Below are 10,409 nucleotides of genomic sequence, written 5' to 3'. Positions count from 1 at the left end.
ACACGACAACACAGCACGTCACGTCATGACATGCTTGGGATTCACGGCGCTCATGACATGCGATGAGAGAGAAAGACATATGTCATGACGCGCTCCCACTGCATGAGAACATGGAACATCGCTTGTCGTGACACGATCCCGCCATGTGACAACACGGAGCATCACCTGTCGTGATGTGCTGCCAAAATGTGACAGCCTGGAACATGACATGTCAAGACGTGCTCCTGATAGGTGACAATAGGGAACGTCACGTCATGAGATGCTCCTGATTCATGAGGACAAGTAATGTGTCAGGAGTGTGTCATGACATGTGACGTTCCATGTTCTCATGTATCAGGAGTGTGTCATAACACATGACGGTCTCTATCGTCAGGTATCAGGAGCACGTCATGACATGTGACGTTCCGGGTTGTGACATATTGGGAGTGCGTCACGACAGGCAATGTGCCGTGTTGTCATGTGTTGGGAGTGTGTCATGACACGTGACTTGACAACACGGCACATCGCCTGTCGTGACGCACTCCCAATATGTCACAACCCAGAACGTCACATGTCATGACGTGCTCCTGATACCTGACGATAGAGACCGTCGTGTGATGACACGCTCCTGATACATGAGAACATGGAACATCACATGCCATGACACACTCCCGACACAGGACAAGACGGAGCGTCACATGTCGTGACTCACTCCCAGTATGTGACAACCTGGAACGTCACACGTCATGACGTGCTCCTGATTTGTGACAAGCGAGACCGTGACGTCATGTTGCACCACAGGGCACCTATCAGGTCGCAGCTCCGACATAGGAAAACACGGAAGAGGCAGGTGACAGCGGCAAGGAGAACGTGTTACCAGCACCTTGGCCTGTGTCACAACATGGTGCCTGGCCCGGCCCGGCCCAGGGAACACAGGGGAGGCCGGACAGGCCTCTGGCACAGGGGCAGGGTGTGTTTCTCGGCCTGGTGCCCCTCGCACGCCCACGGCCTTGCACACGCTCGTGCGCTCCCTCGGCGGCGGTGGCCACTGGCCGGCTGGGGGAAGCCAGTCGATCGCGTGTCCCGGCGCTGGCGGGGTCACTGGGGCAGGGGGCGGAAGCGGAACCTGCCGGGAGACAGGCCGGCTGTCAGCTCTGGGGGGCAGCCCCACGGGGGCACCCCACTCCCCACCCCCTTCTGCCCCCCCCGCCCCTCCCTGCCAGCCCCACCAGATCCCACCACACCCCACCCCCTCCCCATGCCCCGCCTCCTGCCCAGGCCCCGCCTTCTATCCCCACCCAGGGCCCCCCCACCGTTCCCAGCCCAGACCCCACCTCTCTCCTCCAACCCAAGCCCCGCCCCTTCCCCATCCTACCCCTCCCCAGCCAAGGCCCCGCCCCTTTTCTCTTTTAAGCGCCCGGACCCCGCCCCCCTAGCCTAGGCCCCGCCCCCTCTCACTCCAGGGCGCAGGTGAGCAGGCCCACGAGCAGGCTGGAGGCCGACAGGAGGCAGACGAGGCTCACAGAGTCCCGGAGGCGCCCGTGCCCTGGGTGTGGGGGGCAGAGAGGGTGACTGGGGGGGGAGGAGGCAGCCAGCGCTGGAGCCGGGAAGGGGGGCCAGGCTGCCCCACGGAGAGGGGCAGAGCTCAGGCCGTGGGGGGCAGCCGTGGGGCACAGCCCCCTCACCTGAGTAGCACGTCTCCGGGCTCCAGCAGGGGACCTCCTCCTTCCTGCAGCTGGAGCAGTTGGTGGTCCAGGCCGAGCCCCCTGGATTGGGGGAGAGGGGCCAGGCTGAGCCGTGGGGCCAGGGGCATCTCCAAGGCCACCCCCCTGCGGCCGGATCGGCCTCTGCCGGCGGGAGCCCCACACCAAATGCAGCCACCTCTGGGGTGGAGCGGGCACCGCACAGCCCCTCCCAGGACTCTGGCTGCGGAGGGAGAGCGCCCCCTGCCCCGCCCCACCCCGCTCCCTGCCCCACAGCTCCCCCTGCTAGGCCCCCAGGCCGCTCCCTGCCCCACAGCTCCCCCTGCTAGGCCCCCAGGCCGCTCCCTGCCCCACAGCGCCCCCTGCCGGGCCCCGCCCCACTCCCTGCCCCACAGCGCTCCCTGCCCCACAGCGCCCCCTGCCGGGCCCCACCCCGCCCCGCCCCCTGCCCCACAGCTCCCCCTGTCAGGCCCTGTCCCGCTCCTTGCCGGGCCCCGCCCCGCCCCGCCCCGCCCCCTGCCCCACAGCGCCCCCTGCTGGGCCCCCAGCCCACTCCCTGCCCCACAGAGTCCCATCTCTCCCACCCAAGCCCCAGACTCCCCACGCTACTTTTTGGGGGTCCCCCTTCCCAGAGGGTCAGTACTCACGGCATGCCGGCGGGCACAGCACTGGGGGGGTCACAGAGGGAGACAGTGAGTTAGTTAGGGGCTGACTCGGGCTGCAGGCCCCCTGCACCCCACATCCCACTGTGCCCCCTCTGCAGGCTTAGCTCCCGGGGACGGGGCAGACACCGTAATGTGGCCTTGGGGGGCATAGGTGACACCCCAAGAAGGGCCCTGAGAACTGGAGCCCATGGCCAACTCCCCAAGACGGGCCCTGGGGATTGGGGAGCAGGGCTGACACCCCAGTAATGGACCTGAGGACCAGGGGGCAATCCAGAAACCACATGACGGGCCCTGGGGATTGGGGAGCAGGGCTGACACCCCAGTAATGGACCTGAGGACCAGGGGGCAGACCTGGCACCCCAAAATGGGCCCTGGGGATTGGGGAGAGGGATTGACACCCCAATAATAGACCTGAGGACCAGGTGGCAATCCAGAAACCACATGATGGGCCCTGGGGATTGGGGGGCAGGGCTGACACCCCAATAATGGACCTGAGGACAGGGGGCAGACCTGGCACCCCAAGATGGGCCCTGGGGACGCAGCCCTGGCCCCCAGCACCCCCGTACCCTGCTTGGTGTACTGCAGGAGATTCAACCGGCGCAGCCAGGCCCAGAAGGAGGAAAGGTCCGAGACGGTGCTGTTGAGTTCTGTGGGGCACATGGACACAGCTCACTGGGGGACACCCTGAACCCCGGTTCCCCCCCCCGGGGTGTCCCCTTTGCACCAGTCGCCCCTCTGCGGTGGAGGGGGGTTACCTAGGAGCTGTAGCACCCGGTGGGCTTTCTCCGTCAGCGCGTCCATGCGGGTCTCATCTGGAAGAGGAAGGGGGTAGGGCTGGGGGGGGGGCACTTGGAGTCAACCTCTGGGCCCCCCGCATCTCCCGACAGACAAAGGGAACAGCTGGGGTTCAGCGTCCGTGGGGCAGGACAACCAGGTTGTGAGCAGGAAAGACCAGGTGTCATCAGTAGGGACCAGAGTGAACGGCCTGATTGGTGGGAATAAGGAGAACCCAGGAGTCCTGGCTCCCAGCCCCACCCCCGCTCTAACCACCAGCCCCCACTGCCCTCCCAGCGAGGGGGAGAACCCAGGAGTCCTGCCCCCCTCCTTACCCAGGGCAAAGGCCCCCCAGGACTCAGCCCCCCAGGGCCGGGGGGGGCAGCCCGGGCGGCCGTGCAGCTGGCGGTAGCGGGCGCAGAGGCGGGCCAGGCGGGCCGGGATATGACGCTGCCCCACATCGCACTGCAAACAGCCCCCGGCCGGTGGGGCCAGGAGCAGGAGGGCTAGCAGCAGGGGGGCAGCCCCATAGGGGAGCGTGGGGCACGGAGCCCAGGGGGCGCCCCGTGGGGCAGCTGCCGGGGGCTGCTGGGGGGGATCTGGCGCCATGGGGCGAAGCTAGGGGGCCGGCGGGATCGCAAACAATAGAGCAGCCCGCTGGGAGGGGCGTGGCCTTTAGAACGTCGTGTGGCCACTCCTTTGTCCCGGCGTTCGAAACGCCCCGCCCCACGCGGCCCCTCCAAGGCCGGAGGGCGTGGCCTTTGGAACCCTCCGTAGCCAGACGTTCCGAAGGCTCCGCCTGCCCCCCCCCGCTTCTGCGCATTCGGAGCAGCTCTTAAAGGGGCCGCAGGTGATAGAGTGGCACCCCCCCCCAAGTTTTTGGGGCTCACGAGGGTTCCCCTGACAACAGCCCCCCCCTAGTGTCCCAACGTTCTGCTATTAAAGGGCCACCCACCAGCAGTAAAGGGTCTTTAGGGGGCGGGGCTTCTCGGAGGGGGCGGGGCTTCTTCCCCTTCTCCCCCGCACCCTTTACCCCCCCGGCCTTGAAAGGGGGAAGGGGGGCGTGAAAGGAATAAAAAAAGCCCCCCTTGGGGTGATGGCTTACAAGCCCCGCCCCCTTCCCCACGTGCCCCCCCAAAGACCAGCTGAGCAGAAGGAGGGGGGCCTGGGGGTGGGGTAAAGGGGCCCAAGTCCCCCCCCCCACAAACCTACCACCAGATGGCAGAAATAAGGAGTCTCAGCCCCCCCCACGCCCCCCCAGGGAGGCAGAGTGGGGGAGGAGCTGGGGTGGAGTTGCCCCTCACCCCCCAAAGAACAGCGACCATACAGCTGAGCTGAGATCCGTGGGGCGGTGTGTGGGGCGGTGTAACGCTGCGGTGCCCAGGGGGGTGGATGTGATATGGGGGGGCACACAGAGCAGCAGGGGGGGCCAGGAGAAAAGGGGGAGGGGGTTCCCCAACACACACACACACACAAAACCAGGGCTCAGGGTGAACCAGGAACTTAATTTATGTGACAGGTTGCACCACCACCGTAACACACCCACGTGCAAGGCCGTCAGGCCCCCCCCAGCTCACGTGCTTGTGCAAAGGCACTTGTGCAAAGCCCTGGAGACACTGACCTGCCCGTGCTTGGGCAATTGCACGAGGGGAGTGGAAACACAACGGGTGCAGGGCTGGGGGTAGGACCCCTGGGGGCTACTCCCCCGGCAGGGGCAGTTCTGGAGACAGCCAGCAGGGGGTGCCGCCCAGGCCCCACCCCCTTACAAAGAAGCCCCTCCTCTTAAAGGGACACCTCTGCTGAACTCCCACACGTCCCCCCTCCCAGTTCCATCCAGGGTCCCCCCACCTTCATGGCCCTGCCTCCAACAGAGATCATGGGTAGTTTAAGGGTGTGATCCTGGCTCCCACCCCTGCTCTAACCACCAGCCCCCACTGCCCTCCCAGCGCCGGGGAGAGAACCCAGGAGTCCTGGTTTCTGCCCCCCTTGCTCTACCCACCAGCCCCCACTGCCCTCCCAGCGCCGGGGAGAGAACCCAGGAGTCCTGGCTCCCACCCCCTGCTCTAACCACCAGCCCCCACTGCCCTCCCAGCGCTGGGGAGAGAACCCAGGAGTCCTGGCTCCCAGCACCCCGACCCCACTTGATGGGCAGTAGAGGGGAGATAGGACCATGGCGGGGGGGAGGGTAAATGCAGTAAACAGCCCAGCCTTAAAGTGCAGACACAGACACTGAGGAGTGCCCCCCCCCCCCGTGCGACCATCCTCCCTCCCCCGGCAGCAGACGGAGCTGGGAGCCCCCTGGGGAGCCCCCACCAGTCGGGGGCCAGAGTCTGATCCAGGCGCTTCCTTTCCCCACTGCAGAGCACGGGCCCAAGGCCAGGGAGGACGTGAAGATCCCTCGGGCCGCAGGCTGGCGATGGAGCTGCAGGGTAAAGAGACAGATGGGGAGTGTGTAAATCACCTCTGGGCACCCCCCTCCCCACTGCCCCCCCCAGCCAGAGAACCCAGGAGTCCGGGCTCCTGGCCCCCTGCTCTACCCACCAGCCCCACTGCCCTCCCAGCACCGGGGAGAGAACCCAGGAGTCCTGGCTCCCACCCCCTGCTCTAACCACCAGCCCCCACTGCCCTCCCAGCGCCGGGGAGAGAACCCAGGAGTCCTGGCTCCCAGCCCCTGCTCTGACCACCAGCCCCCACTGCCCTCCCAGCACCGAGGAGAGAACCCAGGAGTCCTGGCTCCCGGCCCCCTGCTCTACCCACCAGCCCCACTGCCCTCCCAGCACCGGGGAGAGAACCCAGGAGTCCTGGCTCCCGGCCCCCTGCTCTACCCACCAGCCCCACTGCCCTCCCAGCACCGGGGAGAGAACCCAGGAGTCCTGGCTCCCGGCCCCCTGCTCTACCCACCAGCCCCCACTGCCCTCCCAGGGCTGGGGAGAGAACCCAGGAGTCCTGGCTCCCACCCCCTGCTCTACCCACCAGCCCCCACTGCCCTCCCAGCGCCGGGGAGAGAACCCAGGAGTCCTGGCTCCCACCCCCTGCTCTAACCACCAGCCCCCACTGCCCTCCCAGCGCCAGGGAGAGAACCCAGGAGTCCTGGCTCCCGGCCCCCCTGCTCTAACCACCAGCCCCCACTGCCCTCCCAGCACCGGGGAGAGAACCCAGGAGTCCTGGCTCCCGCCCCTGCTCCAACCACCAGCCCCCACTGCCCTCCCAGCACCGGGGAGAGAACCCAGGAGTCCTGGCTCCCGGCCCCCTGCTCTACCCACCAGCCCCCACTGCCCTCCCAGTGCCAGGGAGAGAACCCAGGAGTCCTGGCTCCCGGCCCCCCGCTCCATCCGTCACACACAGGCCGTTATTGTACCAGCCGGATGAGGTACAAAGCCAGCTCTGTGCCCGGGGCGGTTTGCAGCCAGAGGCTGAGTGACACTCCCGCCCCCCGCCCCCCGGCCTCGACTCTGTGGGGAGGGATCTGCTCCCCGCCCCCCCTCGCAGAGACACCCAGTTCCCTTCCCCAATGCGCACGGCCCTTCCATGGAAGTGGACCATTGCCTGCCCCCCAAATGTACGTCTGTCTTCCCCCCAGCCCCTCCCAACCCTCAAGGAACCATCACCCCCTTATAATCGATGCAGGGACCTCTCCCGAAAGCCCCAGGGGGACCTGTGCTTAGGGGTCCGTGAAGGACTGCTGGGGACCCCCAATGTCTTGTCTTACCCGGCCCAGGGTTTGGGGCATGGGGCTGAGCTACCGAGTTCCCTGGTGCCCCCCGGCAGCCAGCTGGGGAACTGCAGGGACCGTGGCTTTGGAAGTATCCCACTGCTCACACCAAGAGTCTGCCTGGGTTATCCCCATGCTCCCCCCACCACTGCTTCCTGCCTGCGATCCACCTGTCCCCCCATATCTCGGGGTCACCCTCCCTGCACCACATCTCATCTCCCCCCCGCCCTCCTTCCTACCACCGGCAGTGAGTTCTTGCCCCCCAACCTCTACAAACGGACCTCTCTTAACCCAACGTCCTCTCCCCTGCATCGCCGGTCACCGCCCGCGTCCCCCACCATGCCATCCCTTTCTGCACCCAACACCACTGGCCCCAATCCTCCAGAGGTCCAGCCCCAGCTCTGATTGCCCCATGCCGCTCCCCCCCGGCCCATCGCCCTCACCCGCCACTCAGTACCCCACATTGCCATCGTGAAAGGGCCAACTCCCCTTTCGCCGACTTTGAGTGGTTTCCTCCAGATCCTCCATGATCCCATTGCTCACACCAATAGTGGTCATTTCACGATCTACCCCACTTGGGCAACCTCCCTGTCCCATCGCCCCCCCCCCCCCCCGAAACCAAGCAACACATCCATCTCCCCTCTCCCCCGGGCCAGGCCCCACTCCCAACCAGCAGAACCACCGGCCAGCCCCCTATTTCTCCCCTTCGGCCCCCCACCAGCGACTCACCTCTGCTCTCCCCCGCGGGCGGGGAAGAGCGCTCACCTCCCTGGCCCCTTTCAGCTCTCCCTAGCCGGCTCCCTCTCGCCCCGCCGGGGGTCACAGGCGCACAAGGCGGAGCGAGTGCGAGTTGAGGATGTCGGCCGGGTCGGGGAAGACCGAATCCACCCGGAAGCCCTGGTCCAAGGCCACCTTCAGCACCTCCTCCAGGAAGTCGCCCGCCGTGGCCAGCTCCCGCCCCTCCGGCGGGGCCGTCCGGAGGGGCCGCGCTTTCTGCTTGGCGTACTCCGCCTCGGGCAGCTCCGGCGGGCGTGGGGCCCACTCCAGCTGCAGGCGATGGGGGCCGCCGGCCGCTCCCGGCTCCTCGCCGGGGGAGTCAGCCCCCAGCCTGCCCCGCAGGAGGTCCAGGAGGGCCCCGTCGGTGCAGAAGACGTTGGCGGAGAAGACACGCAGCGGGCAGGTGCTGAGGCCGTAGTTGTGGGGGCCCCGGCGGACGGTGAAATGCAGCAGCCGTTCGCAGGCGGCCACGTCGACGTGGAGGACGGCACCGGCCCGGCGGCGCCGGCGTTCAGCCGCCAGGCGGCCCAGCTCGGCCAGCAGCGGCTGGATCTGGTAGAAGCCGGCCTCGGCCTGCAGCAGGCCCAGCTCGGGGTAGACCTCCGGCAGCTCCAGCCGGCCCTGGCGCAAGAAGTTGAGGACGTGGCGGAAGGCCTTGCCGTCGCGGTCGATGAAGTAATGACCCCGGTGGTCGGTGCACGCCGGGCGGGGGTCCCGGAACATGGCGCCCAGCATGGAGTCGGGGAAGCGGGTGAGGGTCTCCAGGGTGGTGGTGTATACTGTGCCCCCCACGTTGAGGGTGATGGGGCCCAGGGGCAGCCCCCTCGGGGAGGCCCCCGCCGGGTCCCCCTTGCCGGGCGCCTCCTGAAGCTGGTCCTCCTCCCCCATGGCGGTGCGGGGAGGGGTTCCCCCCTCACCCTAGATTAGGGGGGCGGGGGCGGCTTGGGCTTGCCCGGACGCCTGGGTTCTCTGGTGGTCTGATACCTGGGGGCTTCCCCCGGACGCCTGGGTCCTCTGGTGGTCTGATACTTGGGGGCTTCCCCCGGACGCCTGGGTCCTCTGGTGGTCTGATACCTGGGTCCTCTCCCGGACGCCTGGGTCCAATCCGCTTCTCGGACGCCTGGTTTCTCTGGGGGGATGGGGCCGCCTGCGTTTTCCCTCCGCCTGCCCAGCTGCTGGGGGCTTCCCCGCCCCCACGTCCACCCGGACGCCTGGGTCCTCTCCCTGCAGGCGGGGGGCGGGGGGGGGGGGGGGCACTCCTCGGCGGCTGCTGCTGCTGCCCAGACGATGCTCACGCCGTGGGAAGGCGACACAGGAAGTGAAGCAGCCGGCCCGGCCCGGCCCCTTTCTAGGGACGGAGCAGCGGGGGTGGGGGCGGGGCCGGAGCCGGTGCTCCGCGAGTTCGGTCCCCGCCCCGGGGGGTTGTGGCTGCGCGCCAGGTCGTGACGGGGCGGGGGGGCTAGAGGGGGCGTGGGGTCCCCCCAGGGGCCTTGGGGGGCGGGACCCGTCCTGTCCCACCTACCGCCCCGTTTGGGGGCGCCTCGGGCCGGACGCCTGGGTTCCAGGGGGGACACGCCCTGCTCGCACCGTGGGGTCCGCCCTGGACGCTGCTGTCATCAGCGTAATGAGTCCGGCTCTTAATTAGCGGGGACACCGCCCAGGAGCAGTCAGCAAACCTGCTCCGCCGCTGCCTGCCCACGCAGGGAGGAGCTGTGGGAACCCAGGAGTCCTGGCTCCCACCCCCTGCTCTAACCACCAGCCCCCACTGCCCCCCAGCGCCAGGGAGAGAACCCAGGAGTCCTGGCTCCCACCCCCTGCTCTAACCACCAGCCCCCACTGCCCTCCCAGCGCCGGGGAGAGAACCCAGGAGTCCTGGCTCCCACCCCCTGCTCTAACCACCAGCCCCCACTGCCCTCCCAGCGCCGGGGAGAGAACCCAGGAGTCCTGGCTCCCACCTCCTGCTCTAACCACCAGCCCCCACTGCCCCCCAGCGCCAGGGAGAGAACCCAGGAGTCCTGGCTCCCACCTCCTGCTCTACCCACCAGCCCCCACTGCCCCCCAGCGCCAGGGAGAGAACCCAGGAGTCCTGGCTCCCACCCCCTGCTCTAACCACCAGCCCCCACTGCCCCCCAGCGCCAGGGAGAGAACCCAGGAGTCCTGGCTCCCACCTCCTGCTCTAACCACCAGCCCCCACTGCCCCCCAGCGCCAGGGAGAAAACCCAGGAGTCCTGGCTCCCACCCCCTGCTCTAACCACCAGCCCCCACTGCCCCCCAGCGCCAGGGAGAGAACCCAGGAGTCCTGGCTCCCACCTCCTGCTCTAACCACCAGCCCCCACTGCCCCCCAGCGCCAGGGAGAGAACCCAGGAGTCCTGGCTCCCACCTCCTGCGCTAGCCACCAGCCCCCACTGCCCTCCCAGCGCCGGGGAGAAAACCCAGGAGTCCTGGCTCCCACCCTCTGCTCTAACCACCAGCCCCCACTGCCCTCCCAGCGCCGAGGAGAGAACCCAGGAGTCCTGGCTCCCGGCCCCTGCTCTGACCACCAGCCCCCAGTGCCCTCCCAGCGCCAGGGAGAGAACCCAGGAGTCCTGGCTCCCGGCCCCTGCTCTAACCACCAGCCCCCACTGCCCTCCCAGCACCGGGGAGAGAACCCAGGAGTCCTGGCTCCCACCCCCTGCTCTAACCACCAGCCCCCACTGCCCTCCCAACGCCAGGTAGAGAACCCAGGAGTCCTGGCTCCCGGCCCCTGCTCTGGTATTTCCTCAGCAACCCAGATTCCAGACAAGACATGCAGTGGTCAG

The 10,409-nt window shown here is 67.8% G+C and overlaps 2 protein-coding genes across 3 annotated transcripts; both read right to left on the bottom strand.

Moving 5' to 3' along the window:
• Window positions 1-665: 665 nt before the first annotated feature.
• On the bottom strand, window positions 666-3,761 carry TMEM95 (transmembrane protein 95). Of its 2 annotated transcripts, XM_074983048.1 has the most exons (7): window positions 3,457-3,761; window positions 3,103-3,159; window positions 2,914-2,994; window positions 2,330-2,350; window positions 1,665-1,745; window positions 1,438-1,525; window positions 670-1,105 (listed from the first exon to the last, which is right to left on the bottom strand). In XM_074983048.1, the coding sequence occupies exons 1-7, from the start codon at window positions 3,728-3,730 to the stop codon at window positions 1,078-1,080; spliced, it is 630 nt and encodes a 209-aa protein (XP_074839149.1). In that variant the 5' UTR covers window positions 3,731-3,761; the 3' UTR covers window positions 670-1,077. The 2 variants fall into 2 exon arrangements, with proteins under 2 accessions (XP_074839150.1, XP_074839149.1); XM_074983049.1 differs by lacking the exon at window positions 2,330-2,350 and having other exon boundaries at window positions 666-1,105.
• Window positions 3,762-5,143: 1,382 nt separating this feature from the next.
• Window positions 5,144-8,822, bottom strand: KCTD11 (potassium channel tetramerization domain containing 11). The gene is made up of 2 exons (XM_074983069.1): window positions 7,563-8,822; window positions 5,144-5,543 (listed from the first exon to the last, which is right to left on the bottom strand). The coding sequence occupies exon 1, from the start codon at window positions 8,496-8,498 to the stop codon at window positions 7,653-7,655; it is 846 nt and encodes a 281-aa protein (XP_074839170.1). The 5' UTR covers window positions 8,499-8,822; the 3' UTR covers window positions 5,144-5,543; window positions 7,563-7,652.
• Window positions 8,823-10,409: the final 1,587 nt, after the last annotated feature.

Source organism: Carettochelys insculpta, chromosome 34 (genome assembly GCF_033958435.1).
Source record: "Carettochelys insculpta isolate YL-2023 chromosome 34, ASM3395843v1, whole genome shotgun sequence".
Lineage (NCBI taxonomy): Eukaryota > Metazoa > Chordata > Testudines > Carettochelyidae > Carettochelys > Carettochelys insculpta.
Note: the sequence above shows the minus strand (reverse complement) of the source record. Positions and strands in the feature narration are given on the sequence as shown.